At 32.4% G+C, this 26,290-nt stretch overlaps 1 protein-coding gene across 1 annotated transcript in view; it reads right to left on the minus strand.

Annotated features, from left to right (window-relative positions):
• Window positions 1-26,290, minus strand: part of KLHL1 (kelch like family member 1) — a 411,066-nt gene that overhangs the window by 263,185 nt on the left and 121,591 nt on the right. The window contains exons 2-3 of the mRNA XM_021667180.2: window positions 25,297-25,479; window positions 8,216-8,352 (exon numbers count right to left, since the gene is read on the minus strand). Of these exons, the coding sequence (XP_021522855.2) occupies window positions 8,216-8,352; window positions 25,297-25,479 (320 nt within the window). The remainder of the gene's footprint in view (window positions 1-8,215; window positions 8,353-25,296; window positions 25,480-26,290) is intronic.

The raw sequence follows: 26,290 nt of genomic DNA on the forward strand, positions 1-26,290 counted from the left end.
GCAGTGAGCCGAGATGGCGCCACTGCACTCTAGCCTGGGCGACAAGAGCACGACTCTGTCTCAAAAAAAAAAAAGGCAAAGTGGTAATTTACATAAGTCTTAAGAAGGGTAGTACAATGAGAGTTTCGCTTGTTTTTATCAGCTTGTTTTTCCCGCATGCTATCAGGAAATCATATCAGCTCTACCAAATTTTAAATAGAAGACATTAACAAGTAGTCAAAACTGAAGTAAAACATTGTTTTCAAAGAGATATTATTAAAAACATTTAGAAAATTGGTGCTTTAGTTGCACCAATTGTAAGATAAAGTTGAATATTGTGAGGTGTAGCTAAGATGTATGTGAAAATCTTGAAAATGATTTTGAATCATTTTCACTGAAGACTATATTTTTATAATTTTTCTCTATAATTTTTATAATTCTTTAAATATAATAAAATAAAATTAGACTTAAAATTATTAAATTATGAATGCGTTAGTCTGAGGATGACATCTTAACTAGTGCTAAGAAAGATCAATCACAATTCTACATTTGGGTATCATCTATATAACTTCCTCAGGCTGATTTGACGTAAAACAATACTAATTGTAAGAAAAACATATATATGATGGCAGTTGTTACTAGGTCAATGGAAGGTCACGCTTTTCACTCAATGTGGCAATGTTATAAGTACTTATGAGCAGCACTGTCTATCATATTCAGCAGACAGAATGTTGAATAAGTCTAGATCTAGTGAAAAAATGTCGAAATTTCCATGGAAAAATAAGAACATGATTTTACATCTTATAATAATTTTGTTTATGTGCAAGTTAAGATGCTATTTCTGTATCTGACAATATGATATTGACTACCTATCGATCTCAGAATGTTGCTGTAAGGACTAATTAAGATAAAACATGATAAAATCATGAATATAATACACAATAAAAATGGACCTCAAATACACAAGGTAGCAAAATTATAAGCCAGTTGTTTAAAAATGCACCATTATAAATGTATACCAAATCATACATATGAATTAAAAACCATATTGTACTGCTGAAACATGTAATAAATTGGACTCAAAATTAATAAATGATAAGCAACTAGTGATGACTTCTAGTTCTCATACTTTATCTTTATTCTTATGAAGGATTGTACAAAGGATTTGAAAAAACTTATAAAATCACATTTATGAATAATTATCATAATTGAGTGTTTGCTACATGCAAACCTTTATGCTAAATTAGCTGACTTTTACAAGTTTATTTACTCCTTAAAATAACCCTCTCACTTAAAGATTATTATTTTCCTTTTCTTACATTTACGGAATCTTAAGACTTCAAAGAGTTAAGTAATTTGACCAAGATCCATAATTGAAAAATGGAGAAGCCCAGGAGATATTTCAAGTACTTAATGAGAAGCAAGAAATAGGTGCATGCCAATTAGAATAAATGTCCAAGAATCAGAATGAACACTCGGCTGTCCACATCACACTGAGTGGTAGTTGAATATCAATTCAAGTGAAGGCCAAAATTAAGTCCTGGATATCTGTTGTTAAATGCTACACACTACATTTAAAAACACAAAGGAATAAAGTGTATAAATATTTTGAAAGGTGGAAAAATCCTGAGAAAATATAGTAAACCTTATGATTAATTTAGAAAAATACATAGCATGTACCCTGAACACTTAGAAACGTGGCATATGATTCAATTCCTAGCTTCTAACAAAGTCAGACTGAGAACAACAATAAAAGAAAATCCAAACAGATTGTTCAAGGAAGTTGGTTATGGGACCTGTGAGATTTCCCTTACTTTGAAACCCAGCAAATAATTGTGACTTACATTGTGGTAGATACATAACCCTTACTCTACAGCTCCTAAATATTTAAAGTCACATATCTATTTCTTTTGCAGTCTCTCTATTAAACCCCATTGCACAAAGCCAAAACACTGTTCAATAACAACAACAAAAAGCTGCATAACATTCACAAAATAGAAATCATTTGTATCGTCTATTTTGGTAAAATAATTTTTCCCAAATTAGTTTTATATGATATTACTCAATGTTTTTACACACACACACATTTTACACATATATGCACACAAATGAAATGAGGTTTCTTGCTAAAATGATGGAAGGGTAAGGATTTGATGGTGATTACAAATTATATTATTGAGTTTATTTTTATTACTTTTACTTCTATTTATTGAATATACAGGTTGTTTAAACATTCTCTGAAAATTGCTTAAATCAATACTTTTAAATAATGGGCAATATAATACATAAAACCAGTCTTTGAAGGCTGAGTTTCTTAAATTGAGAATAGAATTTTCCACTTAGTAAAAGCCTTAAGTTTAAAACTAATAATGTGCTAATGTGCTTGCATAATTCATGCCACTTGAATTAAACCGGTAATAAAAATGAAACAATAATTTACTTTTAATTACAATAAAAATTCTGAAGGGAGTTTAAGTGGTAAAGTCTAGGCTAATATACACTTTTTAATATTAAAGCAAGACATTAAGCATTTCAGCCCCAATGTGTGTATGTTTATTTCATTCAAATGTTTGGCGGTAAGCAGAAGCTATCTTAACATTTCTTAGCATGTACCAAGATTTTAATTAACTTCAGTGGCACATGACTTTTTTTTTTTACAAGGAAGTTAACATTTCAATATGATTAAAGGTCTGCCATTTGGCAGTTTAATTTTCTACCCCTCTTCTTAATACCACTACTAGATGGACAGCTTCCTTTATTTAAACCTTGTCCTTATCAGTTCTCTACAGGACCTGACACTTTGTTAGTAACCCTGCAATTCCATCTCCCATATTTGTTAGAATTCTATTTTCTTACACATCAATGAACACAGTATATGTTTAAGTATGTCAGGATAGTAGGGACTATGTAAGAGATAAACTAGGAAGAAATTTCTATCAGTCTAAAAGCAACTTTAAAGTATAGTGAACCTCAAGTGCATCCTTTTCAAATATATTACAGTTTTCTTTTCAAAATGTGATCATCCATTTGTGGCTGTGATTGAAATCCTAATGTGTGTGCAAGTGCATTCAAAATCAGTATTTGTTCTCAAAATTTGTTTTGCTCCATTCTTAAATTAGGAAATACTAGGTCATATATATCAGAAAGTATGTTTATACCAAAATAAGATAACAAAAAGTTGTATTTAGTGCTAAATTTGAAGGCCTTTAAAGGTAAAGGGTATGTATAATTCAGTATATTGTTTTTTCAGACCCCATCATAAGACACAGTACATAAATATTAAAACTTGAGAGTTGTTCAATGCATTCACAGGACAAGGACCTTTGACATTAATATGCTTATATTCTCAGGTACCGTTGCTACCTAGAGGGAACTAGCATTAGACTGGGAGAAACTATGAACCAAACCTGCACTGAACCACTATATAGCAATGTGAGAGGCAGTTTAAGCTACTCAAACTATTTTGAGAGCAAGACAGCTATGAGTCACTTCAATGAACTCCTATCATAACTGATACTTTATACAATACCAGTCAATTTATGTTCTGATATTCCTATTCCAGTAACAGAGCAACAACTTACTACTGATCATTTTAAGGTAACTTTTACCTCATTAACTGGGCAGGACTAAGAAATTTAGAGGCCTTGAATATATATCTGTGTCCTCATATTAATTTAAAACAGACCAACAAATTTGTGCTCTACCTCAAGAAGATCTTATAAATGCTTATTTGAAATAAGAAATATGTAATTCTCAAAAAAATTGGTTTTTGCTATGCACATGTTCAGCATAGAAAAATGTTCCTCTGTAAAATATGTAACATTCAGGATGAAATATCTGAAGTGCTAGACATTGCTACCTCTCTAGGTGATTTGAACATAGTGATTAGATAGTATATGGCCTAATTATCTTTACTTCTCTGACTTCACGCTTTTGAGAATGTTTCATAGAATAACTCCTGAACAACTTTAACTTCACTATGCCAAATCAAATGCTTATTGAAGAGTAAATGAATAATTTCTCAGTTTTCATTTCTATTTAACCTAATAGAAAAATGAAACTACAGAAAAGAGGCTGCATTAGACATAGGAAAATGCTCACAAAGCTGTTTTTAAGTCAATTTGACACTTTAAAACTGAGAATGCCAACAAGTGGACAGTGATTCATAGATTTTACTACTTTTAAAAACAAAAGTAAAGAGGTTTTGCATTATGCCCTGCTCCAAATAATTCTGTGTGTTGCCGGATTTGTTTAAAGGTTTATGACATTTTAAGCTGTATTCCAGCAGTTTTTTATATAGATGGTTCCTGACCTATTATGGTTTGACTTTCAGTTTTTGGACATTATGATGGCATGAAAGTGATATGCATTCACTACATTCCGTAATTTACAACAAGGGTAGCACATCCAGTTAAATCCATCGTAAGCCAAGGAGCATGCATATATATAATTTACATTGCATCTTTTCTTAATATGCAGTGTGACCCTCTTCATGCCATAATTGCTCAAATATTGTTAGCAGAATTGTTTTGATTTTTGAAAAACTGATATACAATTTTATAATTACTGACACACAATCTGAATTCCAACTGAGGTATTTTATTTTAAATTTAAGATACCAATTATAAAACAGTACTACTTTGTAACAGACACTGTTGTCAAATTGGACCTTTGCTCTTTACAAATGGCTAAGATTACAAGCAGATTTTCTACTAGAAAACTGTGAAGAAAACCCAATTGAAAGTTTTAAAAGAAAAAATTTTGAAATTGCTTAGACTCCTAATTAAGAATTTAGAAAACTGACACGAACTTAATATTAAATATATAATTATCTCTCTAATATCAGTGTAAATTTTCTTTCCATTTCCGAGCTACTATAATGTGGGTAAAACTGACCTTATGGTGTCTCTTATTTTAAGTAAAGAAACTAGCTTCATACCTTAAAAGTAGTCATCACTGTGTTCAGTCTCATCATTATCCTAAATAGTTCCAAAAATTATTATTATTTCATTCTTTTGACACAAAGACCTTACTGGACTTTTACCCTTTTGTACATTTTGCTAAGTACTAACCTTTTCATGAGTATATTTTTTCTTTAAAAAAATCTTTTGAACTGTTATCACCATCGCTCACTGATACCATGGCTGTTCTTATCAGTTACCTAATAATAATAATAATTATTATTATAATAATAAAAGTCTACATGTTTGCTTTAGTTCTTACTGAATTTCTCTGAAGAACTTGATCTCATTGCTTCTCATCTAATATTTTGGCCTACGCGTAACAAATGTTGGATGAGTTAAAAAGGGAGAGTGTTTCCTGTATCTTACTATATACAATATTTTACTATATAAAATTCTATAAAAGATTATTTTTTCAATCAAAGATTATTAAACTACAATCACTGAAGCTTATCTCAAACATTCATTGTAAGCCTGCTTTATCTATGTACTTTGTCCTTAATTTATAAGTTAGTAAGATAAATTACCTACATCTGGCTCTTTCAAATCTTACAAATTTTTCAGAGTTCATCAAATGTCACATGTTTAAACCATTTTAAAGTCCTCTGACCTATCTGTATTAAACACCTTTCTTCTACAGCTATTAATTAACTATCAATCACTGACATAGCTGATCCTCCCTAGTTTCACTGAAGCCTCTCAAACCCTAATATTAAAAAACATATACATTCTCAAATGGCTGGACTTTTACATATATTCCTCTCATTCAATTTTTTTCTGCTTTCTAAGATAAATTTATTTTTAGCTTTCTTTAAGGAAACATCTTAGGTATCAGTTAGCTGGCGAGTTAGGTAGATAGTGCAGTTACCTCCTATGCTTCCCTTTCTGTACAACTGATCACTTGATCTGTTGTTATAAATTGTTACACTGTATATAACAAAATCAGGATACTTGTCTTATGTCAACCTGCAATCTCTCCAATAACAGCACATAAGTATTTTTCCTCATCTAATACATCTCTGTAAACTCACAATTGAAAATTTATTAACCACCTGGAAAATACAGGTAACGGAGCACAGGCCAAAGTGGCGGTGGCAGCTGAGAGGCATTTTTGTATCCTGTCTGCCCTCTACAAAGCAGAGCCAAATCTGGGTCATTATATTCAGCAGGGAGCTTTGAAACACCTTCCAACTTTGTACAGCAGGATGCGGAGTGTCTTTTGACCTAGTTTTACACACAGGAAATGCAAGGCTGCCAGACCATGGAGCCTGGAAGTGTTAGGTTGTTAGATGTATGACTTTTAGTTGCAGGAAGGATTCCTAAAATGTTGGCTTCATGATTCTTCCTTTTCCAGTAATGTAACTACGCCTGATACCTCTTGGCTCAGAGGTAAATATTCCTTCATATGACTGTTTCAGATTGTATGCAAATTGAAAATTGACCAAGATGGTCTTAATATTTCCCTCAGTTTGACTAAACTTTGGACAGAATTCTTCCTCTTTGCTGATACCTCTTTTTTTTTTTTTTTTTTTTTTTTAGAGAACTCATTAAACAACAACAACAACATGGAACTGTAAATTTTTTTCTCTAGTCCTATGAGATGGACTAGTTTTTTAAAAAACCTCTTGCTAGTTTTTACAACCCAGAATTTTTTTTTCTCAAAGGCCTGAACACCGTATCTTTGAAACATAAACATCAAGGGAAATAGCTCCTCTATGGCCCAGTTTCTGGAAGACAGTAGAAGCTTAAGTTGTAAACAAATTGCTTAAGTTGTAAAACTATCCTAAAGATGAGAAAGTTTACTTTTTCCTTTAGTAAAACCTATTAACAAGCACAGATGGGCCTGTCCTCTCCCTCTGATGTTGGCACTTAAAAATCCTCCCTTTCTTTGTTTCAGTAAATTTCAGACTGAGTTTGACTATCTCTCCTATTGTAGTATCATTGAATAAAGTCTTCTTTACCTGTTTAACTTTGTCTAGTACGATTTTTACTTTATCTGAACATTACTTTAAAACTGTAAAGACCAAAAATGTCCAAGTATTTTCCTTACATTGCTGCTTTGAGATTAAGCAGCCAGAGCATGTGTATTTTTTTTTTTGTTTTTCAGGGAGCTTCATTTACTGAGTGTTATATTAGTGTTCGAAAATTCTTCATGATAAGTGAAATCCTCAAAGAGGTCAGAGTCCCCCTAGTTCCCAGGTATTTTGGCTCTAATGATTGATCTTCACAATGTCATCTCTTGTTTTTCCGTCAGCAGAAATGCTGCAAAAATAAAACTCTTTAAACTGGGTTCCTGCTGCTTTGACAACTAGGCCAGAACCTGCCTTTCTTCATCTCACACCAGTATTAAGAATTTAGGCAAAATGCACCACATTCCATTTCTAAGAAATAATAAGTAAAACAAACCATCAATATATACTGTCTGCCTTGGTTTCTTGTACAAAATTTTACATCTCCCCTCTTCTTGCTAAATGTAAATAGTTATTAATAAGTGTTAAGGGAGTGCAAGCCCTGTAACGCTCTGCATATTTTATGCCTTCTAACTCTCTTAATACTTGGCATTATATCACATTTATTTCCACATCTACATCTTCTCTTCATTTGGTCTGTGAGCTTCTAGAGGGCAAATACATAGATTTATTAGTTTATTCTCTACATACATAACTAATACTTGTATATTGAGTAATATTCAACAAATGTTCACTAAAATAGCAAAATTATTTGAATGCACTAATTATAGTATGATACAAAGATCAATAGAAAATATCAACATAGATCAGAAAAAAATAACGCAAAAATGTCATTTGCACAACTCTAAGTATCCTTAGTACCCATTTCAACTACATTTTTCAAGTCCACATTAAATATTTTGTGAAAGTTTTTACATTAAAGTAACACATTATAGGGAAAAATGTTATTTGAACCCACCATTTCCAAAAGAAAAGACAATTAGAATCTCTTTTCTTTCATAAGCAAATAGGAACATGAACAAATTATTATTTAATAATTTGTATCTACCCTGTTTCTCTCCCAGGTTCTACTATTTATTTATGTAAACCAGTTTAAATCCTTTGTGGAAAAAACAAAGTGTATATGTATACATTTATACATTTGTAATTTCAGTGACAATAAACGTTAGTCTGATTTTGGTTTTACTAAATAGTTCAACTGAAAAGACACAGGATTTTATTTTTAAAGCTTTAAATCCTATACTTAAAGGAAATGAGCTACAATTCATAAGACGTCGATATGATGTTATAATTATTTTGCCATACCTGTATATGCAAACTGGACAAGGTCCCAGAGGGCATTGGGGTCTATGCCTTCCATTTTGATCTCTTCTTGCTTGGCTTCACAAACATCACTTGTAAACATGGCCGCAAAATAGTCGGAGACTGAACTCAGAACAAGCCTGAAAGAGTCACAGGTTTTAATTTAGGCCGTGAATGTAAGGCAGAAAATAACTGTGTCAACCAGAATGCAAGGAAGAGCACAAAATCAATCTATTGATCAATCAATTAATGTGTTATATTTATTGACTTATGAGTTGTACTTTACAAAAGAAAACTTCCCTAACTTTTCATCATAGAGCATTCTGATACACTTTCTTCTTTAGGGCTTCAGTCCTTTTAAATAATACATTTTATTTTTCTGTATATAATAATCCACCTCTCACCATGCTAACTTGCCCCATTGAATTATGGTATCACCTCTATAATGAATTAGAATTCATAATGCATATTGATGTGTTGCTGAGATTTTTATTATGTTTTGTTTATTTGCCTGTTCTTAGGCCAGTAAAACAGTATTTTAAATTCTAAAAATGACTTTATAACCAATAAGGCAAATACCTTCTTTTAATATTTTAAATTTAACTATCAGTAAAATTTTATTCTTTAATAAGTAAGAGTTTTCGGCTTCAAGTTTAAATCATTTAAGTTTTAATCATAATTCCTAAAGCATTTTAACAATGCATTAATTTTTTTATTTGGGGAGATTTAGAATATTTTTCATATAAATTCATTCCATTTAAAAGTATAACATATCTATCCCTGTATTCAGGATACTTTACTTCCTTTTCGATCATAAAGTTTTTCCTAAAATTGCTATACATAATGTTGGTTGATTCTTATATCACTACAGTTTTGTTGGCATTGCATATACTATCTATTTTTTATTCTATTTTTGTTGTATTTTTTTGTGTCTGTTAGAATTTATTAACAGAGAAATTAATAGATTCATCCTTTATCTGGCACATCTGGTGAATTATTTTTACTAATTCTTTTGATTCTGCTACTTTTTTTACATTTAGGTGAATGACCATATCATCTGCAGTGACGTTCTTTTGACTTCTTCCTATTCATTCTGTTTAACTCCTCTTCTTTCCCTCTCCTCACAACCTCATCCACCACCTCCAGGGCTGTGTTAAACAGTTCCTCTGTCACATAGGCATTTTCTGTTTTTTTCTATATTAAAAGAAATGCATCTAAAATTTCTCTTTTCAGTATGATACCTGCTGAATATATTTGGTATAAAAGATTTACTACGCTGGAAAAACCTCTTTAATTTCGAGTTTTGCAAAAACTTTTTATAATATTTGAGTATTAAAATTTATAATGTGAATATTTTTAGACTGAAAAAAATTAATGATATTTTCAAGTGTAATTATAAGATAAATACATCTCTATTTTATTCTCTTTTGTTTTCCTGATCTGATTTTGAATTAAGGTTATAGCAGCCTCATAATATGAGCTGGGAGTTACAACTCTTTAATTTTGTGTAATAACCTTTAGAATAAAGCAACTACTATTTTAAGATATTCCAGAAATTACCTGAAAAACCATCTGCATTTGGCTATTTTTGAAGAAGGCCTTCCTAATATCACTTCCATTATTTATTAAGTCACAAGGCTTATTCAAGTGCTCTATTTCTTCATATATCCAATTCTGCATCTTAAACTTTCCAAAGTGTTTTCCACTTTATTGAGATCCTAACATTTATTTATTTATGATTTCAACATTTTTTTTTAGAGACAGGATCTCATTCTGTTGTCTAGGATACTGTGCAGTGACATGATCATAGCTCATTGCAGCCTTGAACCCCAGGGCTTAAAGCGATCCACCTGCCTCTGCCTCCTGAGGAGCTGGTACAACATGTAGAAGCTACCACACCACATGGGTTCTAAAATATCTAATGTCTGTGGTTCACAAAATTACATTTGGGTTTAATTGTATCAATTCATATTTGCTTTTAATTTGCTCTATTTGTTCTTTGGATTAATCTTTGTATTGTAATTATTTCATATCATTCATTGTTTTTCACATGTGTGTATGCACACATATGTGTGTGTTCAAAGTGGTTGCTCTGGGGCAGGAACCAGAATTTTGTTTTCCAAAAAGGGCCAAATAGTAAATATTTTACATGTTGAGAATTATATACATAGTATCGGTTGCATATTTTCCTTTAGAATAAAAACTCAATCAGTTGAAAATTCAAAAATGAATTTTAGCTGATGGTCGACACAAAAACAAGCCGCACAGCAGATTTGGCCCCTGCACGGATGTCTGCTGAATTTGTCTGGAGATTACATTAACCAATAACAGTCTACCTTCATGGATATTGTAAGAAATTCGCAACATAAAACGCCTCCTCTGCTCAGTCAAGAATCTAAAAGAAGAACATATATGTGATAGCAAAAATGTATTTAAATGTACCGCCTTTTTCACCATTTTTGGTGTTCTTCACTTTTGATGTGGACTTTAATCTGGTATCAATATTGGAAGAAATGTCTTTAGTTATTTCTTGTACTCTAAGTCTGTTGGCAAAAAATATTACATGGCTTTCATTTATCTGAAGATAATTTTATTTAGCTGCATGTCTAGCATCTTTTAAAAGTTATTTACACATGATATAGGATTCTAGGGTGAGTTATTTTTGGAACTTGAAATATAGAATTTCTTTATCAATTAGGCACCACTGTTGTAGTTTTTTTTTGTCAGTTTGTTTGTTTGCTTGTTTTAAAAATAGGGTCTTGCTTTGTCACCAAGGCTGGAGTCCAATGACACAATCATAGCTCACTGGTGCCTCAAACTTCTGGACCCATGCAATTCTTCTGTCTCAGCCTGTCAAGCAGCTAGGGCCACAAGCATGTGCTACCATGCCCAGCTAGTATTTTTTTTTTTTTTTTGTAGAGATAGGGTCTTGTTATGTTGCCCAGCTGGTCTTGAGCTCCTGGCCTTTAGTAATCCACCTGCCTCAGCCTATCAAAGCATTGGGGTTATAGGCATGAGTCACTGCACCCAGACCACGCTATTTTTAATAGAAAACTAGCTTTCATTCTTATTATTGTTTTTCTGATGTGATATGTCATTTATTTTTGTTTTTAAATTTTTCTCTTGATCTTAGGGTTTTAGTTATTTAGCTATCAATGGGGCTTAATATTTACTCAAAATATGATTTTCTGAGCTTCCTGGAGCAGTGGATTTTTTTTTAAATCAAATTTTGAAAATTATCTGCAAGGAATTACCATATTTTCACCCAGTTATCTCTCTGACATTTTCTAGGAGTCAAATTGCATATATCGTTCAACAACTGAGAATGCTACATAGATTGTTCAATCTTAATTCATTTTATACTCCATTTATCTTTTACTCACTGTTTTACTTTAGGTAATTTCTAATCACTTGAATTTTCTCAAATGTCTTTATATTCTCAATTGCTTTATTCATTGTTATCTACCTTTTCCTGTAAATAGTTTGAATTATTTATGATAGTTACTTTTTTCCCTTTTCTAATACTTTAAACACCTGGGTCATCTCTTGGTAAATTTCTATCGACTAATTTTTATTTGAACCATGGATTACAATCTCCTGCTTTTTCCATCTACAGTAAGATTTGATTGTTTAACAGATACCATACTTCCCCAACAAAAATGTAGAGGCTAAGAAGAGAGCTGGCCTTTAGTTCTTAGGTGTTGTTATATGTTCTCTGTTTTGTTTTGGTTATTATTGATATATTCACAGCCTTTTGATGGCTTTAAAGTATAATTATTTGGTTTATCTGATGGAAAACAGAATTACAAATACAATTACACCTCATTTTATTGCATTTCACTTTACTGTGCTTTGCAGATATTGCAATGTTTTAAATAATGGTTTATGGCAACTCATTATCTAGCAATTCCATCAGCACCATTTTTCCAACAGCATATGCTCACTTCATGTATCTTTGTCTCATTTTGGTAATTCTAGAAATATTTCAAATATTTTATTGTTATATCTGTTATAATAATCTTTGAACAGTGATCTTTGATGTTACAATTGTCCTTGTTTTGGGGTGTCATAAACTATACGCATATCAGACAATAAACTCGGTAAGTGTTGTTCGTATTCTGACTGCTTCACTAACAAGCCACCCCCTCATTTCTCCCCATCTCCATGGATTTCTCTATTCCCTGAGACACAGTATTAAAACTAGCCAATTAATAACCCTGCAATGGCCTCTAAGAGTCCGAGTGAATGAAAGTGTTGCATGTCTCTCACTTCAAATCAAAAGCTAGCTAGAAACAATTGAGCTTAGTGAGGGAGACATGTAGAAAGTGGAATGAGACCGAAAGCTAGGCCTCTTTTGCTAAACACTTAGTCAAGTTGTGAATGCAAAGGAAAAGTTCTTGAAGGAAATTAAAAGCGCTATTCTAGTGAACACATGAATAATATAAAGCAAAACAGACTTATTTCTGATATGGAGAAAGTATGAGTGGTCTGGATAGAAGATGAAACTCACCACAACATTTCTTAAGCCAAAGCCTAATCAGGAGCAAGGCCCTACCTCTCTTTGGTTTCATGAAGTTTGAGAGATGAGAGAGGTGAGGAAAATGCAGAAGAAAAGTACAAAATTGGCAGAAATTAGTTTATCAAGTTTAAGGAAAGAAGCCTTCTCCATAACGTAAAAGTGCAAAGTGAAGCAGCAAGTGGGTTGGGGCAAAAGTTACTTTGTTTTTTGCTATTATTTTAATGTCAAAAACCACAACTAATTTTGTACCAACCTAACAGAAGCTGCAGCTACTATGACCATTGATGAAAGTGGCTACACTGAACAACAAATTTTGAATGTTGACCATATATAGAAAGAAGATGTCATCTAGGATTTTCACAGTTAGAGAAGTCAATGGCTGCCTTCAAAGTTTCTAAGGACTAGCTATTAAGGACTAATGTACCTGGTGAGTTTAAGTTGAAGCCAATGCTCAGTACCATACTGAAAATTCTAGGGCGCTTAACAATTATGCTGTGGCTACTCAGTCAGTGCTTTAGAAATGGAACAGTAAAGCCTGGATGACAATGTATCTGTTTGCAGAATGGATGGCTTACTGAGTATTTTAAGCCCACAGCTGAGACTTACTGCTCAGAAAATAAAGAAATCTTTTCAAAATATTACTGCCTCATTGACAATGTGCCTGGTTACTCAAGAGCTCTGATAGAGATGTACAAGGAGATTAATGTTGTCTTTAGGCCTGCTAACACATCCATTCTGAAGCCCATTAAGAAATAGTTTTGACTTTCAAGTCATATCATTTAAAAATATATTTCCTTGCTTTTTCCTTTTTATTTGTACAGATTTTTGGGTACATGAGCCATTTTACTACATACGTAGATCATGTAATGATCAAGATAGGCCTTTAAGGGTTTCCATCCTCTAAATAATGTATATTGCACCCATTAACCAATTTTTTAGCATCCTTCCCCTTCCCACCTCCTCACTCTTTTGGATCGCCATTGTCTATTATTCTACTCTCTATGTCCATGTAATCACATTTTTTTTTTTTAGCAACTGCTTATTAGTGAGGACATACCATATTTGTGCCTGGCTTGTTTCACTTAAGAAAATGACCTCTAAGTCTATCCATGTGACCATGAATGACAGTATTTCATTCTTTGTTATGGCTTAACAGTATTCCATGTATATCTATATCATATTTTATTTATCCACTCATCCATTGATGAACAATTTGGTTGATTCCATATATTTGCTATTGTGAATAGTGGTGTAATAAATATATAAGCACTGGTTTTTCAGTATATTGATTGCTTTTCCTTTGGGTTGGCCCTCAGTAGTCAGATTGCTGCACGGAATGTTAGTTCTTAGTTCTTTGAAAAATAAGTCTCTAGATGCTGTAAACAGTGATTCCGTGGAGACATCTGGCACAGTAAGTTTAAAGCTTTCTGGAAATTTTTACTCTCCTACATATCATTAAGTACATTCATAAGTCATAGGACAAAGTAAAAATATCAACTAGGAGTTTGCAATAAAAGAAGATTTCAACCCTCATGGACGACTTTGAAGAGTTCAAGACATTAGTGGAGGAAGTAACCTCACTGGAAGTATCCTCTAGCCTATGAACTAGAATTAAAAGTGGAGTCTGAAGATGTAACTGAATTGCTGCAATCTCATGATCAAGTTTGAATGGATGAACAGTTGCTTCTTAAGGATGAGCAAAAAAAAGTGATTCTTGTGATGGTATCTACTCCTGACAAAAATGCTGTGACATTATTGAAATGACAAGAAAGAATTTAGAATATTATACAAACTGGTGGGGCATGGTGGCTCATTTTGAGATGTAGCTAGTGGATCACTTGAGGCCAGGAGTTCAAGAACAGCCTGGCAAAGATAGCAAATCCCTGTCTTTTCTAAAAATACAAAAATTAGATGGTTGTGGTTGCCATGTGCTTCCTGTAATTCCTGCTACTTGGGTGGCTGGGGCATAAGAACCACTTGAACCTGGGAAGTGGAGTTTGCAGTGAACCAAGATTTCACCACTGCACTCCAGCCTGGGGCCACAAAGCAAGACTCTGAATCAAAAATATATATATGTATTACAGAAACAATGGACAGAGCCACAGTATGGTTGAAGAGAATGTTGATTCCAATTTTGAAAGAAGTTCTACTATGGGTAGAATGCTATCAAACAGCATCCCATTCTACAAAAAAATATTTTGTGAAAGAAGAATCTATTAATGCAACATATTTCATTATCATCCTAGTTTCAAAATTGCCACAGATACCCCAACCTTCTGCAACCACCACCCTGATCAATCAGCAGGCATCAACAGAGAGTTAAGACCCATCAGTAGCAAAAAGATTAACACTCCCTGAAGGCTCAGATGACTGTTAGTATTTTTTAGCAATAAAGTATTTTTTAAATAACCGTATGTACACATACATACATGATGATGTAACACTATTATACACTTATTAGTCTATGGTATTGTATAAATAGAACTGTTATATTTGCTAAGAAACAAAACATTTTGATGACTGGCTTGTGATATTCACTTCATCTCAGTAGTATAGAATCCAACCTGCAATACCTTCAAGGTGTGCCTTATGGAAAGGGAGAAGACTTAAAAAAATTAAAACTATGGAATTGGATTGAAATTGAAGGTATTGATATAAATTATTTGTTTTAAACATAAAATATATAAATTTGTATTTGTGTTTATGTATATGTATGGATTTGTACATGTTTGTCAAAGACTCCTTAGGAAAAGAACAGACTGCAGAAAGAAGCAAGGCAAGCATAAAATCAGCCTAGAATGCCTTTTGTTGCAGAAACTAAAGAAATGCTCAAAATAATTGAGGATTTGTCAAAAGAATTATAGTGATGCTTACATATACATCTGTAAGTAAAAAACCAGAACTTTGAATGCACTTTTTTCCTAAGAACACTGTAAAATAAAAGAAAGGTAGTTAGATCAACACAGGAAATAGTTATCTAAAACTTTTCATAACTTTCTATTCAGGAGAATTTTTTTTCATTTATTTATTTTGAAGTTTCATCTGCTCTATAATTTATCCTATATATAAGATAAGTGGAAGGGCATGGAAAAATTTAGCTTAAACACAAAAGATATTCTTTTAACTATAATACATGCCTTAACTATGTAATTTATGCATTTAATAAATGCCTTATAAGATTCGTGGTTTAAAATATTTTATTAACATTAATGCTAAACACCCTATCATCAAAGCTGAAAGAGCTAGAGGAGCAAGATCAAATTCAAAAGCTAGCAGAAGACAAGAAATAACTAAGATTAGAGAAGAACTGAAGGAGATAGAGACACAAAAAACCCTTCAAAAAATTAATAAACCCAGGAGTTGATTTACAGACTGCTAGCCAGACTAATAAAAAAGAAAAGAGAAGAATCAAATAGATTCAATACAAAATTATAAAGGGAATATCACCAAGGATTCCACAGAAATACAAACTACCATCAGAGATTACTACAAACAACTCTATGCACATAAACCAGTAAATCTAGAAGAAATGAATAAATTCCTGGACATTTATACTCTCCAAAAACTAAACCAAGAAGAAGTTGAATCCCTGAATAGACCAATAACAAGGTCTGAAGTTGACGCAGCAATTAATAGCCTATACACCAAAAAAAAAGTCCAGGTCCATACAGGTTCACAGTCAAATTCTACCAGACATACAAAGAAGAGTTGGTACGATTCCTTCTGAAACTATTCCAAACAATTCAAAAACAGGGACTCCTTCCTAACTCATTTTATGAGACCAACATCATCCTAATACCAAAACCAGGCAGAGACACAACTGAAAAAGAAAACTTCAGGCCAATATCCATGATGAACATCAATGCAAAAATCTTCAATAAAATACTGGCAAACCAAATGCAACAGCACATCAAAAAGCTTATCCATCACGATCAAATAGGCTTCATCCTGGCACAACATATGCAAGGCTGGTACAACATAGGCAAACATATAAATGTAATACATCACATAAACAGAACCAAAAACAAAAACAACATGATAATCTCAATAGATGCAGAGAAGGCCTTCGACAAAATTTAACAGCCCTTTATGTTACAAACTCTCAATAAACTAGGTATCGATGGAATGTATCTCAAAATTATAACAGCTATTTACGACAAACCCACAGTCAATATCAAACTAAATGGGGAAAAACTGGAAGCATTCCCTTTGAAAACAGGCACTAGACAAGGGTTGCCCTCTTTCACCATTGCTATTCGACATAGTATTGCAAGTTCTAGACAGAGCAGTCAGGCTAAAAGAAGAAATAAAGGGTATTCAATTAGGAAAAGAGAAAGTCAAATGTCTCTATTTGCAGACAACATGATTGTATATTTAGAAGACCAAATCGTCTCAGCCTCAAATCTCCTTAAAATGATAAGCAATTTCAGCAAAGTCTCAGGATACAAAATCAAATGTGCAAAAATCACAAGCATTCCTATACACAAATAACAGACTTAAAGAGAGCCAAATCATGAGTGAATTCCCATTCACAATTGCTACAAAGAGAATAAAATACCTAGGAATACAACTAACAAAGGATGTTAAGGACCTCTTCAAGGAGAACTACAAACCACTGCTCAACGAAATAAGAGAGGACACAAATAGATGGAAAAACATTCCACGCTCATGGTTAGGAAGAATCAGTATTGTGAAAATGGCCATACTGTCCAAAGTAATTTATAGATTCAATGCTATCCCCATCAAGCTACCACTGATCTTCTTCAAAGAACTGGAAAAAACTACCTTAAACTTCATATGTAACCAAAAAGAGCCCACGTAGCCAAGACAATGCTAAGCAAAAAGAACAAAGCTGGAGGCATCATGTTACCTGACTTCAAACTATACTACAAGGCTACAGTAATGAAAACAACATGGTACTGGTACCGAAACAGAGATATAGACCAATGGAACAGAACAGGGGCTCAGATGTAACACCACACATCTACAACCATCTGATCTTTGACAAAGCTGACAAAAACAAGCAATGGGGAAAGGACTCCCTGTTTAATAAATGGTGCTGGGAAAACTGGCTAGCCACGTGCAAAAGCTGAAACTGAACCCCTTCCTTTCACCTGACACAAAATTAACTCCAGATAGATTACAGATTAAAACATAAGACCTAACACCATAAAAATGCTAGAAGAAACCCTAGGCAATACCATTCAGGACATAGGCATAGGCAACGACTTCATGCCTAAAACAGCAAAAGCAATGGAAACAAAAGCCAAAATAGACAAATGGGATCTAATTAAACTTAAGAGTTTCTGCATAGCAAAAGAATCATTAGAGTGAACTGGCAACCAACAGAATGGGAGAAAATTTTTGCAAGCTACCCATCTGACAAAGAGCTAATACCCCGAATCTACAAAGAACTAAAGAAGATTTACAAGAAAAAAAAAACCAAACAACCCAGTGGAAAAGCGGGTAAAGAATATGAACAGGCACTTTTCAAAAGAAGATATTTATGTACCCATCAATCATATGAAAAAATGCTCATCGTCACTGGTTATTAGAGAAATGCAAATCAAACCACATTGAGAAATAGGAACACTATTACACTGTTAGTGGGAGTGTAAATTAGTTTAACCATTGTGTAAGACAGTGTGGCGATTCCTCAAGGACCTAGAAACAGAAATATCATTTGACCCAGCAATCCCATTACTGTGTATATACCCAAAGGATTATAAATTGTTCTATTATAAAGACACTAGCACACCTATGCTCATTGTGGTACTGTTTACAATAGCTAAGACCTGGAACCAACCAAATGCCATCAGTAATAGACTGGATAAAGAAAATGTGGCACATATACATCATGGATATGTGCTATATATAGTATATATATACTATACAGCCATAAAAAAGATGAGTTTATATCCTTTGTAGGGACATGGATGAATCTGGAAACCATCATTCTCAGCAAACTGACACAAGAACAGAAAACCAAACACTGCATGTTCTCACTAGTAGGTGGGTGTTGATCAATGGGAACATATGGACACAGGGACGGGAACATCACACACTGGTATCTGTTGGGGGGAGGGGGGCTAGGGGAGGAACAGTGGTGGTTGGGGAGTTTGGGGAGGGATAACATTGGAAGAAATGCCTGATGTAGGTGATGGGGGGATGTAGGCAGAAAACCACCATGGCATGTGTATACCTAGGCAACAATCCTGCAAGATCTGCAAATGTACTCCAGAACTTAAAGTATAATAATTTAAAAAAAATGTAGAAAAGAATTAACAAATGTATATATCAAAGGTGGAAACAAGGTTAATAAATAACTGCCTGAATAAATGTGAATTATTTTAATTATAAAAAAGTTGTAAAACAATATGAAACTTGATATTCTTTCCTTATTTATTTATTTTTTCTGATTTTTGTACTTTTGTTTTTGTTTTGTTATTATCCTAGAGCACAGCCTTTGGAGATACGGTTTCTTTTAAACAATGAAAATGTAAGCTCTCTGAAGGCAGGGATTTTGGTCTGTATTGTTTGCTGATTGAAATGCATCCTCCATGTGTAAAATACTGTCTGATATGTAATAGGCATTTATTAAATACTCATTGAATGAATGAGTCAATAAACAATAGTATCACCTAAAAAAATGAATTCTGAGAATGGTAGCGTGTTGGACATATCTAAAGTTCTCAGTACCTTATGCATTAATTTGGGTAGTTAGTAACTAAAACATCAACTTTTTATAATCTTAGAGTTTCACAAAATGATTATGACAGATATCTTTAAATATTTATTACATACCAATTAATCAGTATCAAATGACTGGTTTTATGAAAAGCACTAATTAAAACATTATATGATACAAATTAGATAATTAAACCATTATATGATAATAAACTAGAGGATAAATATCTTCCCTATGCATATGAAGTATTAACATAAAGTTAGTCAGCTTAATCTTACAATAAAATGTCTGTATTTGCAACAAGGCCACATCTCCATAGAGCAAAATATTGTGTAACCTATATTATTCAATTTTAAATAATTACACAATATCTTCTCTGTCAACTATAACATACTAAATACTGCTAACTCAGTAAGAAAAGTGCAGAAAAGTTGATATTGCATTTAGATTTGGTGACACAAGTTATGAATTAAATTTTAGAAGAGGGATGTAATGCATAACAGAAATTAATATTTTTTGTAAGTACATATTTAGTTCTGTTAATGCTAGAGAAGCAGGAGTAAAACATGCATAAAGAAGTATATGCATGCAAACACTTTGGAAAATCTCTTATTGAGGTCACTACAAATTTATTTCCCTCCAAATCTATTAAACTCGTGTAAGTTCCACTTCAATTTATTATGGTGTTTGACATTGTTAACCCTTCATTCCTTTTTTAAATCTATCTTTTAGCTAACGCAGCGCAGACTTCTTATCTCAGCTTACCTCTGATTCATTGACTTCTCTTCCTACTTCTAATCTTTAACCCTCTCACTGCCATAGGTTTTGTTCAGGCCTCTACATTTTGCCTTGACACTCGCTGTTTCAGAATCATTTTTGAGCCCTGACTTAATTATTATTTTAACAGTGTTTTTTATTTGCTTGTTTGTGTTTTTGTTTTGTTTTGTTTTTGAGATAGAATCGTGCTCTGTCTCCTTTTTTATATTTATTTTTATTTTTTGAACAGAGTCCGCTCTTTGCCAGGCTGGAGTGCAGTGGCAGGATCTTGATTCACTGCAACCTCCACCTTCCAGATTCAATCGATTCTGCTGCCCTAGCCTCCCGAGTAGCTGGAACTACAGGCATGTACCACCATGCCCAGCTATTTTTTGTATTTTTAGTAGGGATGGGTTTTCACCATGTTAGCCAGGATGGTCTCGATCTCTTGACCTCGTGATCTGCCTGCCTCGGCCTCCCAAAGTGCTGGGATTATAGGCATGAGCCATCATGCCCAGCCAGTGGTTTTGAACCTAACTCTATCTCAAATGGCTGTAGCACTGCTCATCACATATCCCAGTAGCATTTCATTACACCTAAATTAATTTGAACTCAAAATTTTCCCACTGATATATTTTTAAAATTTATACTTCCCCGTTTCTAATTGGTGCACTTCCAAAGTTGAATTTATGAACTTCCAAAGTTAAAATTATGAAATTATCACAATGTTTCTTTCTACTTTATATCGTATATCAAATATGATGTAAAATCCATCTTTCTCTTTGAATGTGTTGTTGCCCTCTTTAGAGGCACACCCATGTCCCCAGGGTCAGTGATGTTAGTACCTAACAGCACCTAGATGCTCCTGTTTTCCCAAGAACTTGACTTGGCCTAATAGGAGCTCCTTATTCCCAGGGAGTTTATGTGTTCCTGCTTCTCACACTTCATCCTTTAACTGCCACCACCTCTCCTGACTCTCAACCTGTGAGTGGATCTTAAAGTAGTGACTAGAATCTGGATAAATCCTTGCTTTGGGGTGTGACTTATTCTGCAGGAAGTCATATGCAGAGCTTCCAGAAAGATAAAGATGAAGCAAATCTTCATCCTTGGTTTGTTCCTTCCTCTGCCCTTTCCTGCTTCTGTTTCTTCTGAGGTCAATCTTTAAATCAATCATGAACACCAGGTTCAGGCTCTATTATGAGGGAGCCTAGGCTTATGACGCCATCATTCAAAATACTGCTCAGTTCATATTTTATGTTCATATAGTCTTCATTTCATGCCTGGATTAACCAAAACAGCTTCTCAGATCATTAGTTTCTGCTGTGCCTGCCTTTTGTACATTTTCTAAAACCATACCATATTTCAAAGCTACCTTTCTAAATTATGTTAGTCAGTCTATTGTGGTCTAAAATAATGATTTTACAGAAATAAAAGCATTATTTCTGTACCCAGATTGCATATATTTGAGTTCTAATTTCACCAATTAGTGAGTGGATAACTTGAGTACACTTCAAATTTTTTCCATGCCTCCATTTTCTATATTATAGAGAAAAGTGGGAAATTCAGATTTTTATGTTTCTTAAAGACAAAATGAATTCGTAAATGCAAACCACTTTAAACAGGGCCTAGAACATAATCTGCACGGTGAGTGTTAACTATCATCATAATCATCATGACTGACTCATTTATGTTATTTCCCTCCTCAAGAACCTACATTAGCTTCTAATTAAACATTCTATTTCAAATAAAAACTTATCTACTGGCCCTTAAGGTCTATCATAATCATCTTTGTCCTATTTTTACAGTGTAATTTCTCAGTTATTTCCAATATGAACTCTATTTTCACTAAGCAATTATCCTTGTAATTTTTGCAAACAAATAATTTAGTTCTCTATTTTAACCGTATTACTATCTTTACTTAAAATAGCGTGCCATTTCTTTTCCACTAGGCTTACCTCACACTCAATTTCTCTGAAAACTTTCATAATACTCTAGTAACATTTATAATACTCTATCCATATATTATTCATTTCTTTATTTGATCATGTCTTGCACTTGGAATTAGAACCATACTACCTTACAGTTATTTGCAACTATAATAATTTCCTTAATTATCTTATGGGTTATCTTTAACTCCTCAAGTATTTTGAAAACTCTACAAGGAAAACCGGGAAAGTTTTATAATCATTTCGCATCACCAACTGGCCATAGGCCAATGCTACAGTACATCTGATAATTGCTGATTTTAATTAGTGCAAAGAAAGATGCTTTGTGGACTGCTGAAATTCTATTATAGACATAAGCAAAGCATTAAAATGATATACAAGTGATCAAGAAAACAAAACAAAAGTTTTTCAGCCTCACTAATTATTTTTTCTGAACTTGCTACAGAGCTATTTTAAACTATCAAACTGAGTGAGAGATTTAGGTGGATGGATGATTTAGTAAAATGAAAGAAATGCTATTCCTCTTCTATTAAAGATAATCTATGAAAATAAATTTTCCATCAACATAGAAAAGCAATACTATTTGCCTACTCCTGAGTATTAATATATGTTGCTTATGTAAGTAATTTCTTTTTAATGTATTTAATGTGGTTTAAGTGCTACTAAATGCATCATTTCAATTGTCACTTTAGCCTCAACTATATACATACTAGTGCACTATAAAGAACATCGAAATAATACTTTCTTGAAATACCTAATTTTTTGTCAAATATTTACAAACAATGAAAACAGAATATAACACATCTGAAATGCCTAGTGTTTTAGTCTGTAGAATATAATACTTTTCCTATCCATCAAATATGATCATTTTATTCTTCATTTAACTTTTCACTTGATCATAAATGTATTGCTGTAAAAATTTAAATAATACAGTTAAATAAACATTAACAGCAATGCTTTTACTGAAAGAGCTATAAATCTTCTAACAATTTATTTTTACATCAGTTGAAGTTATTTTAATAGCTCCACCATTTTTAGTGTTAATGATTCCAACACTATACATTTTGCTTAAAGACAATATTTAGTTGTACTAATCAAAATATAAGAAAAGTATTAAATGTATTTATTTGTTTATTACTAATAAGAAGATTATTTAAGTCAAGAGCTAATTTTTTATTAATTACAGTTGTTTCATCATGGAAATGTATCGATAAAGTGGTACCAAGTACCTGCAATGATTCACAACAGTGCTTGTTCTTTTTAAGTGTCACACAGTATTTATTCATATTTGTTTAACTTAGAATCCTAAGATGTATATTACTTATTAAATACTTAGTACGAAAGTTTTAAACTGCAGTGTTAAAAAATTAATTGGGAGGACATTAGGCCGAGACATCTCCAGGTTTTTATTTTCTGCATTAGCAAAGCAAAAACCAACTCAGAGTAATTTAAACAGTCAGAAACCACCAACTAGCCTCTAACTAGGCTACTGCTCCCCTTTAACCAATCAAATATTTTCTTTATCTCATTTCCACAAGTGTCTTATATAGACTTTACCCTGGTCTTCTTTAGGTGGGGCTCTGAACAACTTGTGGTCTCATGCTACCTGATTCATGAGTTGATGTTTGCTCAAATAAATCCTTTAAAATAGTAACGTGCCTAAGTTTTTCACTTAACAATGTAAAGAAAATATAAAACTTTATAGAATTCAGTTAGCCATACTTATTTTTAAAAACTAATGTTTCGTATCCTACTTAAGAAACATAAAGATGATTGATAACAATGTATTTAATTTAATATATTCTAAACCTATTAAAATATTTATATGTCAGAATGATGCCTATAAAAGTAATACATTGCTCAGATGTTTTAGAATAATATAAACCAAGAAGAAATTTGATTTCTTACCCAATAGTAATATTGTAAATAATTTGCATAACTAAATATTTTAGAAAATAACAGCAATGTATATAAAGAGCAATAAAGAAAACAATGTAAAGTATTATGAATATAGAATAATTGCTCAACAGATTGGTTAAAATGTTTCAAATGAAAAACAAAATGTTGAATTAAGATCAATAAAGGACTACAAGATTGTAGAAATTATAGGAAACACCACTCTTTTTAAATAAAATAATGAGCATTTGATGTGTTAATATTTTTTGAGTTGACTGACACCTCTTTTTTAAGAATACATACAAAATTATTTAATTTATAAGTTAAATAAAGTAAATTTAATTACACTCTCAAGAATAGCTCTTACTCTGAAGAAGATAATAGAATTATTATCTAGATACTATTTGGGTGCTAACTCAGGATAATCTATGTTTTTGCCACACATATTATGACACTGAATAATTCTCTCAATAATAATGACTACTTGTGAACTCTCTTGCAAATGGTAATTCGATTTTGTAGTCATATTTGAAAAATAAAATCAATAGTATATTATCAGAATGCTTTCAATAGTTAGCTGACAGACTGAACTCTAAATCACCTACAGTAGTTATTCAATGCTAAATGTCCCTCCCCATGTATTTCAAGACACTGACTTCAATTTAACATCCATATTGTAATATTTCTCTCATGGAAGAAATATAGTCATTTTTTTCTGGAATTATTTTAGTACTTAGAGCTATTAGCTTTCAATTGCATTACGGCTTTAAAAATAATATTAGTATGTCACAATTTAAATAATTTTAAATAAATGTAAAATAAAAATGTCAATATGAAATACCTTGATTTATTAGTTGATATAAATATATATCCAAGATAATCTTTCTTTAATCTGACAGAATAGGATATTTTATTTCAGATATTAGGCACACTTCCCAAACTACTGTGCCTAAAATTAGTATGACTGTGAATCCCACAATCCTAGAAAACAGCATTTTCCTCCATAGTTATCAACATTAGTTATAAGTAGTTTCATTTTTGAACACTTTATAATTGGTCTATTTTTTTAAAAAATTATTACCTAAAATAGCATTTTAACTTTTCCACAAAAAATAAGAAAAATATGAGTATAAATAAAACAAATAACAACAAAAAAAAAATCTCTTAAAAATGTGAATCCTTATTCCTGTACTTGTGAATATAATATTCTGCAGTATGTATGCCGGTCTGTCACTTTTAAACATGAATGCATGTTTCTAGCAGAGACAGACTACTGTACCTATGTGCAGGTATCTTTCGGTTCCCAACAATCAGGATAACGTCGCAAAGTTGCTGCTGCTTCAAGTAACTTTCCATCTTTCTGAAGGTTTGCTCAGCATGATGAACGGCTTGATAGAATTCTTCAGAGCTACTGGAGTCCAAATCACTTTGAGGTGTCATTGAATGGCCAGTTGATGACAACCTATAAACCACACATACACAAAATAATATAGGGATTTATAAAGAACCAATTATCTAGAATAATATACTGGTCATTATCATTTTCTTAGGGAAACTAATATATCTGTATTTAGTTTTATATTTTTTAATGCAAGTTCAACAAATAAAGGTCATTAATCCATTGTAAGTTAAGTGATTTGCTCTAGGAAATAATACATAAATGGAAAAGTTCTTTTTTCTTGTTTTAACAACTGGCTCTTGAATGTTGACTGGATAAACAATGAAATGAAGGCAGAAATAAAGATGTTCTTCAAAACCAACAAGAACGAAGACACAACATACCAGAATCTCTGGGACACATTTAAAGCAGTGTCGAGAGGAAAATTCATAACAATAAATGTCCACATGAGAAGCAAGGAAAAATCTAAAATCTTGTTTTAAAAAAAGGCTTAAAAACAATCCAGACAATGATTTTTTATGTATAATGCCTGACATTAAAGGAAAAAAAATAGTAGGTCTATAAAGAAACTGGACACAGTAAGAAAAACAGACAAGAGAAACAGTCTCCTGGTGCTACAGATATGTTCAAATATATGGATCGCAATTAGTACTTAGTCAATGTAAAAACTTTCATTAATCTTTTAATATAGATAACAAGCTGGATAATTTCAAGTCATGTGAAAAAATCAAACAGAAACAAGGCAAACAACAGCTTAAGATTATGATAGAAAAAATGAACTAGTAAAGTGAAAAAAACGATGGTATGAAAAATAAATTAATAGAAAACACTCAAACTAAGTTACTGAGATAAAAAATTGAAAACAAAACATCGT

This window comes from Aotus nancymaae, unplaced genomic scaffold (genome assembly GCF_030222135.1).
Source record: "Aotus nancymaae isolate 86718 unplaced genomic scaffold, 86718_ANA_hifiasm-v0.15.2.pri h1tg000088l, whole genome shotgun sequence".
In the NCBI taxonomy this organism is placed as follows: Eukaryota; Metazoa; Chordata; class Mammalia; order Primates; family Aotidae; genus Aotus; species Aotus nancymaae.